Raw genomic sequence first — 13,010 nt, 5'->3', positions numbered from 1 at the left:
CCCGTCTGCGAGGATGTGGTGGATTTTGTTTCCCTGGGAATAAAAACCAGCACATCTCTTAGTGAAAGCATCACACAAAAACACTGGTTAGGCACACATATAACCCTTTGATTGCCCTAGATGTTTAACCCTTTTCCAGCCAGTGCCATTAGTACAGTAGCAGTGCATATTTTTATCACCAATCACTGTATTAGTGTCACTGGTTCCCAAAAAGTGTCAGTGTTAGATTGTCCGCTGCAATATTGCAGTCCTGCTATAAATCGCTTTTAGCCACCATTATTAAAAAAAAAAAAAAAAATTCCAATATATTCCATAGTTTGTACACGCTATAACTTTTGTGCAAATCACTCAATATATGCTAGTTGGGACTTTTATTTTACCAAAAATATGTAGCAGAATACGTATTGGCCTATGTTGGTTTTTTTTTCAATTTATTTTTTATTGAATATGTTTTATTAGACAAAGTAAAAAATATTGTTTTTTTTTTTTTTATTTCAGTATTTTTTTTGTTTATAGCACAAAAAAAACAAAACAGAGGTGATCAAATGCCAAAAAAGAAAGCTCTATGTGGGGGGGGGGGGGATATTTACATAAATGTAATTTATGCACAGCATTGCACGACTGAGCAATTGCCACTTAAACTAACGCAGTGCCATATAGCAAAATATGGCCTGTCATGAAGGGGGGTAAATCTTCCAGAGGGCAAGTGGTTACAGTATTAGAAGAAGTTTTAGGCCCGATTCACACCTATGCATTTTAAGTGCTTTTTGCATTCTGCAGATTTGTACTACAGAACATGTTCCATAGGAAACCATGTTAAATGGACTGTAGTGCAAATCTGCAAAATGCAAAAAGCACTAAAAATGCATAGGTGTGAACAGGGGCGGACTGACAACTCATGGGGCCCCCAGGCAATAGGAGATTATGGAGCCCCCAGGCTATCACACAGTATACACACACATACATGTACACACAGTATACACAGACATGTTTCTATTGGCTGAGAAGGTACTGGAGAGGTGGGGCAGCTATAATCTCAGGATTTTTAGACGAAAAGCATGTCGGTAAGGGACATTTCAGAGACAGATGTAAAAAAAACAGATTTTTACATACTGTCCCTTGTTTTACTGAGGCTGGCAACCCTGATGGGGCCCCCTAGTGGCCCGGGGCCCTCGGGCAGTGCCCGAGTGGCCAAATGGTCAGTCCGCCCCTGGTTGTGAATCAGGCCTTACATAGTTATACTTGCAAAAGCGGCCAGCCTAAAAGTGTTCTAGCAGGACTTATTTTCTGACTAAAGTTCCTCTTTAACCCTCTTTTGCTGAGTTTTCTATCTCTAAACATTTTTAATAAGGAGGCTAAAGCTAAAAATAGATGGCTCGAACTTCAGCAGAGTCAGCAGGCAGCAGCCAAATTTTAATCCTTGTGTGTCATTGTCTGTTCAACAGAAGTTGATTGGAAATTTTTTCTCATTCAGCCGGCTGCAACCGCAAATTCTGCTGCTGGATTCATCCACATATTTACAAAGTACCTTTTTGATGCCCCCTGCCCTAAGAAAAGGGCCATTTCCATAACAAAATTTGTGTAGCACCATTGCAACATAATTGCCATCATATGCATTTCTGCCGTCCATAGCCTACTGACTGACACAGTTGTCTCATAATGATCCTGTAGTACTTACTTTAGGAGATGTGATCTTGATGTAGACAATAATGGGTGCCAGCGATGTCTTGGCAAGCTGAGCTGGGTGGTTAATGGTGTCAGCATCAAGAGCAACTAGTTGAAGGGTTCGAGCCAACTCAAAGATACGTTCAATCTCACTTTGTACTTCAGCTTTAACCGATAAGAAGGTAGAACACATCATATTAGTGAAAGATATAGCATAAAATATCATGACAGCCAAAGGAATTAATAACAGGTCTGTAAGTGTGAATTCCAGATTTATACCAGATATACATTATCTCACAAAAGTGAGTACACCCCTCACATTTTTATATTTTATTCTCTCTTTTCATGTGACACTGAAGAAATTACACTTTGCTATAATGTAAATTAGTGACTGTACAGCTTGTATAACAGTGTCAATTTGCTGTCCCCTCAAAATAACTCAACACACAGCCATTAATGTATAAACTGCTAGCAACAAAAGTGAGTACACTCCTAAGTGGATCTGTCCAAATTGGCCCCAATTAGCCATTTTCCCTCCTCGGTGTCATGTGACTCGTTAGTGTTACAAAGTCTCAGGTGTGAATGGGGAGCAGGTGTGTTAAATTTGGTGTTATCGATCTCACTCTGGTTACTGGAAGTTCAACATGGCACCTCAGAGCAAAGAGATCTCTGAGGATCTGAAAAAAAGAATTGTTGTGCTATATAAAGTTCTAGGCTATAAGAAGATTGCCAAGACCCTGAAAATGAGCTGCAGCACTGTGGCCAAGACCATACAGCGGTTTAACAGAACAGGTTCCATTTAGAACAGGCCTCGCCATGGTCAACCAAAGAAGTTGAGTGCACATGCACAACGTCATATCTAGAGGTTGTCTTTGGGAAATAGACATATGAGTGCTGCCAGCATTGCTGCAGAGGGTTGAAGGGGTGGGGGGTCAGCCTGTCAGTGCTCAGACCATACGCTGCACGCTGCATCAAATTGGGCTGCATGGCTGTCATCCCAGAAGGAAGCCTCTTCTAAAGATTTTGCACAAGAAAGCCCACAAACAGTTTGCTGAAGACAAGCAGACTAAGGACATGGATTACTGGAACCATTTCCTGTGGTCTGATGAGACCAAGATAAACTTATTTGGTTCAGATGGTGTCAAGCGTGTGTGGCGGCATCCAGGTGAGGAGTACAAAGATAACAGTCAAGCATGGTGGTGCATGAGTGCTGCCGGAACTGGGGAGCTACAGTTCATTGAGGGAACCATGAATGCAAACATGTACTGTGACATACTGAAGCAGAGAATGATCCCCTCCCTTCAGAGACTGGGCCGCAGGTCATTATTCCAACATGATAATGACCCCAAACACACCTCCAAGATGACCACTGCCTTGCTAAAGAAGCTGAGGGTAAAGGTGATGGACTGGCCAAGCATGTCTCCAGACCTAAACCCTATTAAGCATCTGTGGGGCATCCTCAAACAAAAGGTGGAGGAGCACAAGAGCTCTAACATCCACCAGCTCCGTGATATCATCATGGAGGAGTGGAAGAGGACTCCAGTGCCAACCTGTGAAGCTCTGGTGATCTCCATGCCCAGGAGGGTTAAGGCAATGCTGGAAAATAATTGTGGCCACACAAAATATTGACACTTTGGGCCCAATTTGGATATTTTCACTTAGGGGTGTACTGACTTTTGTTGCCAGCGGTTTAGACATTAATGGCTGTGTGTTGAGTTATTTTGAGGGGACAGCAAATTTACACTGTTATACAAGCTGTACACTCACTACTTTACATTGTAGCAAAGTGTCATTTCTTCAGTGTTGTCACATGAAAAGATAAAATAAACTATTTACAAAAATGTGAGGGGTGTACTCACTTTTGTGAGATACTGTATATACAGATATGCAAGGTGTGTCTAAAAAGTTTGGTGAATGGTCCGATATCTCAACAGTAATGCCCCGTACACACGAGCGGACTTTTCGACATCCAAACTCCGACGGACTGAGTCCGGCGGACTATCCGATCGTGTGTGGGCTGCAACGGACTTTAGCGAAGCTAAAGTCTGACGGACTTTAGAAATGAAGCATGCTTTAAATTTTCCCGACGGAACTCCGCCGGACCCGGTCCCCTTTGAAAAATCCGCTCGTGTGTGTGCTACTCCGACGGACTAAAACCGACGCTAGGGCAGCTATTGGCTACTGTCTAGGAACTTCCTATGTCGAATCCAGTCGTACGTCATCACGTTCGACTCCGTCGGAGTTTGGTGTGATGGTGTGTGGTCAAGTCCGTTCGGTCGAAAAGTCCGCCAGAACTCCGTCGGAACTCCGGCGGAACTCCTTTGGAGGTCTGTCAGACTTAATCCCTCTCGTGTGTACGGGGCATAACATGGGCCAGGTGCGTGCACAGGATAAGCAACGTTCAGGTCGGCCATCAACAAGCAGAACCCCAGAAAGGATCAAGCGAGTGTGACAAATGCTGGTACTAGATCGGTGACTGACTCTACAATTGATGGCGAAGGAATTGGGCATTAGCAAGGACACGGTGCGCACCATCCTCTGCAAAGATTTGGGTAAGCAGAAGATCTGTTTTCAGAAGCTTTATGAACATTGTCAAAAGTGTTTTTGAAGGATAATATATTTTGAAGGCCAATAAAGGTAATTTGTTTGTATCTTCGATACCATTCACCAAACTTTTTAGACACATCTCATATATCGTGCTATTTTTAAAATAATGCACAAGACTCAGTTATTTGTAGCACAGTGGAACAGATGCTTTCATTTGTAATATCACTGGTACTTCATAGGTGGCGCTGTCCGGCAGCTGCCATGCAGGGAAAGAGAGTAGAGGACAAGGGCAATCTATGTTCCTCTGAGGCCTCGTAGGTGTCATCAGGAGGGCAACTGTGTGATTGGACATTGCTACCCTGGTTGACCCTTGCACTCATCTTTGGTGTGGGAAGTGCTAATAAATAGCACTGTCCCCCTTTAGTTGGTGCACATTTTGTGGAGTGTCTAGAACGGGGGCAGAGAGCATAGTGTAGTGAGAGGTTCCAGTGGCAGAGGGACAGAATAAGGTCTGTAGCTTGTGTCTCGAGCAGGGGCTCTTCCTCATCTCTGTGCCTCATTGCAGTCTACCTTTCAGCCGCCTCCTCTGCCAAATGCTGTTGGGTATCAGCAGTGTGTACTGGTATCCTCTACATAGTAATCTGTAAATGTTGCCAGGCTGGTGCTGCCATGTATATAGACTTTGTACCATCTTCTTGGAGCTCTTGCATCATTATACTTTGCTGCAACACTTGGCCTCCGTGTATGTTCTCTCTTCTTGGGGTACCCAATGCTTTCCCCCCCACTCACAATCTGTTGATGCAGATGTGCATAGGGAGGGGTGGGGCTTGATCTTTGCCTTGAGCTAGACCCACCAAAATTACTTTTGATGAAAGGGCTCTGGGACTGAATGGGATAAGCAAATTCAGATTTAACAATATGAATTACGCTTTTGTGTGTGTTATCTGTTCCAGTATAGTTCAGTCTTTGGGTAGAGGTCTTTCTGAAGCCCCCCCGTAAAATAATCACATTTTGTTGCTTTACAGCCTGAAATGAGAACAGACACCATTTTTGTTTTATACAGCTGTATTTCCTAGTGCAAATTATAACATCCAAGTGAAAGATAGAATACCAACGTGTCAGCAATAAATAAATAAACAGAATCACTGAGTTGGAAAAAAGGATCACCCCCTTGTGTCAGTATTTTTTTGAACCACCTTTTGCTTTAATTACAGCCTTTAGTCTGTTGGGATTTATCTCTAATAACTTTGCACATCTAGACTTTTCAGTATTTGCACACTCTTCTTTGCAGAACTGCTTGAGTTCAGTTAAATTTGATGGTGACCGTTTGTGGACTGCAGTCTTCAAGTCATTCCAAAGATTTTCAATGGGGTTTAAGTCTGGGCTCTGACTAGGCCATGCAAGGACATTCACTTTTTTCTCCTTCAAAATCTGCGTGGTCATTTTTGCTGTGCGCTTTGGGTCATTGTCACGTTGGAAGGTAAAACTGTATTGGATTTCCGCCAGACATATTTGGTGTTGAGGCTGATTAATTAAATTTTAGTCTCATCTGACCGAATTAAATGCACCTTGAAGATTCTTAAACCACATGGAAAAACGTGTTATGGTCAGATGAGTCTAAAATCTAACTATTTGGCCGCAACACCAAGAGATATGTCTGGAGGAAATCCAATACAGCTCACCATCCAAATAACACCATTCCGGGGGGGCGTGACCGGAAGTCGACCCGGATGGCAGCCTAAATCTCCTGCTCTCCCTCCAGCCTCAGCTACACCGCACCTACGGGGAAAATCCAGCCCCATCCGATGGGGAAATCTAGGGCCACACGGTCCTCCAGCTCCAGGGGACCTCCCGCAGCATCGTTGGGCACAGCCACGGACCTCCGGTCCTTCTTCTCCACGACGGAGCTCCCGACCGACGGCGCGGGCTCCTTCTCCGGCCCGCAGGGCCCATCCGAACATCCAGCACGGACCGGGGGATCGAGGAACACCGCGGATGAAATCCCCGGACCCGGAGGCCTCCGGTGAGTCGAACCCCGGTCCCGCCCGCCTCCGAGGCCGCCCAGCTAGGCCTGCGGCCTACCACGCAGCCCACGCCGTCGCCAGGGCACAAGACTAGGCCCTCCCTGGGACCCTCTCTATCCCCATGTTGCTCGGCACCGCAGTCCCCCCACCGCACGCCTGCGGCTCTGGACGCCGGCGGGGAGTTCCTGTGCAGGACTGGACAGATCAGGGAGGGGGGTGGACTAGGCCTGGGGCCCTCTGGCAGTAGGTCCCCCCCACCTCCGGACACTCAGTGCTCTTTGGCCTTGCCCAGGCTGCTCCGGACGCCCCCAGACTCCAGTGCTGGGTCAGAGGGGTCCCCCCTTTCTCTTGCGGCTGAGGACTTCCCTGCCCTCCCCCCCCCTGAGGAACCCCTGTCCTGGGCGTACCGGGGGCCCGGGGGAATGGACGGACCTCTGCTGAACCCTGACTCGGGGTCGCCCCCACCTAAGTCTCAGAGGCTGGGCACCTCGGAGCACCCATCCCCCCCACGCGGCCGCGGGGGACGACCAGGGGTGTCGGCATACCCGGGGGGACCCGTAGCCCTTCTACCCCAGGATACCAGGGGACGACACCAGCCACCTCCCTTGGCCCGTGCTTCAGAGTGGCCGGGGGTCTGGGATTCTCCCCCTGAGCATGCCCCCTCCTCTCGCACTGCTGGACCCGTGGACCCTAGGCCACTGTCGCCACGTCATCGCATAGACCGGGACGACCCGGGGGACATGACCACAACACCACCGCACCCTCAGTGGCAATTATACTTACAAGCGATCCCTACCAAAGAGGATTTTAAACAATTGATTGAAGATGTCAAATCCACGTGTCGGGCGGAAATACAAATGCTCCACTCGGGCCTTAAGCACCTTGCGGACAGGGTGGAGATGGCTGAAGAGGAGATACAAGAAACCAAAATTGCGGTCCACAAAACCCAAACGCAAGGGGCGGAACACCATCTGCTCCTGAGAGATATGCAGCGCCATGTGGAGGACTTGGACAACAGGGGGCGCCGGCACAACATCAGAGTGCGTGGGGTTCCGGAGTCGGAGGGCCCGGAGGACGCTCAGATTATTTTGCAGGAAATATTCAACACTCTCCTCGGAGAACCCCCCACTAAATTTATTGAGATGGATAGAGCTCATAGGGCCCTACGCCCCAAAAATGCTACTTCTGGCCCCAGGGACTTTATTTGCAGAGTCAACTCGTTTCACCTTAAGGAGGATATCCTGCGACAAGCCCGTTTAGCCCGTGAGGTGTCTTTCCGGAACCACCCAGTGCAACTTTTTCCGGACCTCTCCTGGATTACGCTGCAAAAACGTAGACTTCTCCAACCCTTGCTCCGTACCCTGCAAGACGCCCAGATCCCTTACCGCTGGGGTTTCCCATTTAGCCTCACTGCCAAACATCAGGGTAAATCGGCCTCTCTGCGGTACCCTGAAGATCTGCCGACTTTCTGTGAAGATCTGGGCATCCGCCCCCCCGGCTTCCCGATTGGGACCTCATCGCTACTCAACCCACCCCTCCGACGCTGTGGCAAAAGGTTCCCTCACGCCAACGACCCAGAAACCGGGAAACGCAAAACAAACCTAAGAGACAAGGCCCTGGCTGAAGATCCCGGCCCTTCCTCCCCCCTTTTTTCTTTTCCAAGTGACTCTTATCTTTTCTCATCACTGCCTGGTTGGCCCCCCGTGACCTGTTGCTGGTGGGGATGAAGTTTTGCAGCGTCCCTGACCGCTTAGCGGCATAGTGCTCGGACGTTGTATTGCCCTGGTTCCAGTTGCACTCATTACCCTTTCCCCTTTGGTGCCTTTTCAATAACTTACTGCACTTAGGCTGCTGGTTGGGAGATTCGGGAGAGTGGGTTCCCCCTTGCTCTCACGTCCCTCCCCCTAACCCCTTTTTTTTGGGGTTGTTTTTCCTTTTTCTTTACTTTATTCATCTTATTTATATTTTAGTGATTTTGCTCCTGTTCAAGTTTTTACACATACTACGCTCCTCTATTCCTCCTTAGGACCTGAATGAGGAGACCTGGACTCCTATGCGGCCGCCAGGCCCAGGCCTCGTGCGCTGGGTGTGGTGGCCCCCTGGGAATCCGTGTAGTCCCGGATGACTTTTTTACCCGGGGCCGAATATTGCCCTATGTTTGGTCCGGTTATGGGCCCATGTTCTCATTGCGATGCCTTTCTTGTTGTACTAACGTTTTTCTCCCTTCTCTCACTTTCTATCTCCCCCTCTCTTCTCTCCTATGTCTTCCTTCCGCTGCCTGCAGGGATCGGACACGTAGTGGCGGGGCCCTACGACCGGACAGCGTCTGCTCCTGGCTCCTGGCGGTCCCTCCTGGACGTTGTTACCGGGTAAGATTTATTAGACATAGACCGCTCTCCTACCCCCCCCACCCCCCCCGGACTTGACTGATGGCTAAGATTCTATCTATGAATGTTCACGGCCTAAATTCAAACAGGAAACGGCATCTGGCACTAAGGGAGTTTAAACAGTCGGGAGCGGATATTATCCTGGTTCAGGAAACGCACTTTGACAGGGGGGGATCTTTTGCCTTCGCCTCCAGGAGCTTTCCGCTTGCGTATCTATCCTCGGGGTCCCATAAGAGGGCGGGGGTGGCTGTCCTGATCCGACGAGGAGCACCCTTTACCTATGTTGATCATTACAGCGATCCCCGGGGGGGCTTCCTGATACTTAAGGGTACGTGGCAATCACGGCCGATCACCCTGTGTACGCTATACGCCCCTAATGTCCATCAGCATAGCTTCCTCTCCAGGGTTTTTGCACGTCTATTTAAGGAAGACCACGGTTATTTGGTGGTGGGAGGAGACTTTAATCTGGCTCACTCGGCCACGGCTGATCGTCAGACGGCGCCCACCCGCGCGCCCTCGCCTAGAGCCCTCCGGGATTCGAGGCTTTTTCGGCAACTCACTCGCCGCTATGCACTGTTTGACGCTTGGCGAGCTCTCCGGCCCGGGGATCGGCAGTACACATACTACTCAGCCCCTCACCATATGCACTCTCGGATTGACTATTTTTTCACTAATAATGCTACGTTGAGAGCAACGCGTGGCGCGTCTATCCTGCCGATCTCCTGGTCGGACCATGCCCCGATCTTACTCACCCTGGATTTAGGCCCCCCGATAACTCGGCCATATAATTGGAAGCTGAACACTTTCCTTCTTCAGCACCTTCCCTCCCAATCGGAATTAGCCTTGACCCTGCGTCACTATTTTGTTGAGAATTTGACCCCAGACGTCCCCCTCCCCATTGTGTGGGAAGCCCACAAGGCGGTGATGCGTGGTAGATGCATTGCGCTTTCCTCGGCCTTGAAGCGGGATGTCGCGGCCACCAAGCTTAACACCGAGAAGGAACTTAGACAGTTAGAGCAGAAACTGCAGGCCTCACCGACGGTACCACTCCTTAGGAAAATTGTTAATTTGCGAATGGCGCTGGCGGACCTGGCGCTTCGCCGTGTTGAGAAAGCCCTTCTGAGGATCAAACAGACATACTATGATAGGGGCAATAAAGCACACTCCCTCCTAGCGCGGAAGCTCAAAGACAAAACCCTTCTCTCTGCTCCACACCAGATAAAAACTAGATCTAATGCGGTTGTTTCCCACCCCAAAGACATAGTTGATACGTTTGCTGGCTTTTATGCGGAGCTCTATAATAGTCCTGACATCCCTAGCAACCCTGTGTCGCTGGAGGTTTCACAGCGTATACAGCAGTACTTGTCCGACAGCGCCATTCCCAAAATTAGAGATTCGGACTTGCTCATTTTGAACATGCCCGTCACGGAAGACGAAGTGGAAAGGACCATTAAATCCCTCCCCGCACATAAGTCCCCGGGCCCAGACGGGCTGCCCTACGAATATTACAAAGCATTTTCCCCCCTCTTAACTCCGCATATGAGCAGCCTCTTTAATGCTTTTCTACAGAAAACACCCGTCCCCTCAGACATGCAACGTTCCTTCCTTACCTTAATCCCCAAGCCAGATAAGGACCCCATCCATTGCGCGAATTATAGACCCATTGCGCTGTTGAACGCGGACCTAAAAAATTTTTACTAAATTGCTATCTCTGCGCCTTAACAAGGTCCTACCCTCTTTGATCCATAAGGACCAAGTGGGCTTTGTCCCCCTCCGACAAGCAGGGGATAACACCCGGAAGGTGATAGACCTGGTCGAGGTGGCGAACAGGGAGGGAGTGCCGTCCCTGCTCCTGAGCTTGGATGCAGAAAAAGCATTTGATAGACTGGGCTGGCCCTTCCTGTTCGCCACCCTGACCCACATAGGGATGGAGGGACCTTTTTTGCGGGCCATACAACATCTTTACTCCAACCCGTCTTCTCAAGTGAAGACCCCCTTTGCCACCTCTTCGCCCTTTTCCATCTCCAACGGTACGCGTCAGGGATGCCCGCTGTCACCCCTACTATTTGCCCTCTGTATTGAACCACTGGCGGCGTCTATCAGGCGGAACCAGGCTATAAGAGGGGTTCCGGTGCGAGGCCAGGAGTTTAAGATCTCGCTATTTGCGGACGACGTAATTCTTACTCTTACCTTATCGGGTTACAAACTTAATGCGTCGAAATCCGAAGCCCTCCCGATTAACTTACCACCGTTGGAGGTGGAACACCTACGATCCACCTTTCCCTACCACTGGGGGTCCACCTCCCTTCGATACCTGGGGGTAAACATCACCCCAACCTATACCTCCCTTTATCAGGCAAACTACCCATCCCTCTATGGAGATATTAGGCGTCTGTTGCTACAGTGGCGGAAACACCAAATCTCTCTGCTTGGTAGAATAGCCTCTGTGAAGATGGCTATCCTCCCGAAACTCCTTTATCTTTTTCAGACCCTCCCCATTCCAGTCCCCTCCTCTCACCTGAAAAAATTGCAAAGGGACCTACTTCGATTTGTATGGAACTATAAAAGGCACAGGATACCTCGCTCGGTTATGACCGCCTCCAAATCGGATGGGGGGTTAGCGTTCCCGGGCTGCCCAACTCCGCGCGGTCGCTTCTTGGACTACCCAGAGGCCTCACAATCGCTGGTCGGAAATTGAATCCCGGTGGTTGGCCCCTATACACCCTAATAGTATGCTCTGGAGTGCGGCGGCAGTGATTCCTCAGTCCCAATTGTTGAGCCCCATGTCCCACCTGCAGAACCTATGGCGTAGGTCTTCCAAGGCATTTGCCCTGACCTCGGCTAAATCGCTCCTGACCTCTTTTATATCCAACCCTCGAGTGCCAGATAGCCTATCTCGCCAGATGCAACACCCCTGGTCCTCCCGGAACCTTTTCCATCTGAGATCTCTGGTGGATCCCAGATCTAGGAGACTACTGACTTACACTGAACTCCAATCCCGGTTTGACCTCCCCCGGCAGAGCTTCTATAGTTACTTACAAATCCGTCACTTTGCCCAGACCATCTCATCAGACCTCCGTTTCTCCCCGACTACCATGTTTGAAATAGTTGTCTCAGCAGGTACGGCACAGAGGGGGATGATCTCGGATATTTATAAAATAATTAACGCCTTTCCTATGGGTCTTAACGGCAAACATGCATATATGCTTAAATGGGAGGAGGCTCTGGGTGAAGTGTTCACGGAGGAGCAATGGCGGGTGATTTGGTCACAGGCATCCAAGAGCTCCATGTGTACGCTCTACCGGGAGAATGCATACAAGATATTGTTCTTCTGGTACATGACCCCACATGACCCCGGATGTCCTGCACGCTATTTATCCTTCTACAACAGACCGGTGCTGGCGCTGTGTGGGGCATAAGGGCACCCTCTTGCATATATACTGGCAATGCCCTCGTATAGTCCCTTTCTGGACGGAAGTCCGTACGCTCCTGGCCAGTGTCCTGGACCAACCCCTGGACTTGAACCCAAAGCACTTTTTACTGGGAGTCCCTTTCCCCAAATTGTCCAAATCCCTACAGAAATTATCCCGCCATATCTTGACCGCAGCGAGGTGTCTTGTTGCACTCCACTGGAAAAAAACGCACCCCCCTACCCCGGACGCATTATACGCCCGCATTGGAGATGTGGAGCTTATGGAGAGGATGACCGCCAGGATACAGGACCGGCTGGAAGCGCATGACGTAGTCTGGAATCCCTGGAATCTTAAGGACGTTCGACCCTGACAGGCAAGCGGAAGTTTTCGGATGACTACCCACCCCTACCCCCTCCTTTTCCTCTCTACCTTTCTTTCTATCCTTTGGTATCCCTTTCTTCTCTCTTTTTTTTTTTTTTTTCTCTTTTTCCCTCCCTCCTTTCTCTTATACCTATCACTCTTCCAAACCCCCCCCCCCCCCCCCCGAGGGGGGGTGTTTGATTGGGTTAAAGTGTATTATAAGTGTCTTACACTATTAGTCGACACATGTATCCTCGGATTGCCACTCCTGACTGGCGGTTGAGTCTTGAGGATCGGTTTATTATTGGTTGGACTTTATCCCTGTCTTACATGTGTTGCAGAACATGCTGTCTGTGAATAGCTCTACCTGGCCTGGCTTGTACCTGCTCCAGGTGGCTATACTATGTAGGCCAATATGCTTTTATGGTATGTTCTCCCCTGTAATTTTTCTGTTCTCTTTCTTTCGCTCCCCCAATGCTGTACCGAAGTGTTTGACGTGTAATGTTTCACTTTAAACTAATAAAAAAGTTATTTGACAAATAACACCATTCCTACAGTAAAGCATGGAGGTGGTAATATCCGGTTATGGGGGTGTTTCTCTGCAGCATGGACTT

At 49.2% G+C, this 13,010-nt stretch overlaps 1 protein-coding gene across 7 annotated transcripts in view; it reads right to left on the bottom strand.

Moving 5' to 3' along the window:
• Window positions 1-13,010, bottom strand: part of CACNB1 (calcium voltage-gated channel auxiliary subunit beta 1) — a 142,395-nt gene that overhangs the window by 20,468 nt on the left and 108,917 nt on the right. For all 7 annotated transcript variants that reach the window (XM_077459702.1, XM_077459700.1, XM_077459707.1 and 4 more), the window contains one exon: window positions 1,679-1,830. In XM_077459702.1, the coding sequence (XP_077315828.1) occupies window positions 1,679-1,830 (152 nt within the window). The remainder of the gene's footprint in view (window positions 1-1,678; window positions 1,831-13,010) is intronic.

The sequence above is a fragment of the Lithobates pipiens genome, unplaced genomic scaffold (genome assembly GCF_037356315.1).
Source record: "Lithobates pipiens isolate NorthernLeopardFrog02 unplaced genomic scaffold, aLitPip1_a1.2 Scaffold_28, whole genome shotgun sequence".
NCBI lineage: Eukaryota > Metazoa > Chordata > Amphibia > Anura > Ranidae > Lithobates > Lithobates pipiens.
This window is presented reverse-complemented; position numbering and strand designations above follow the sequence as displayed.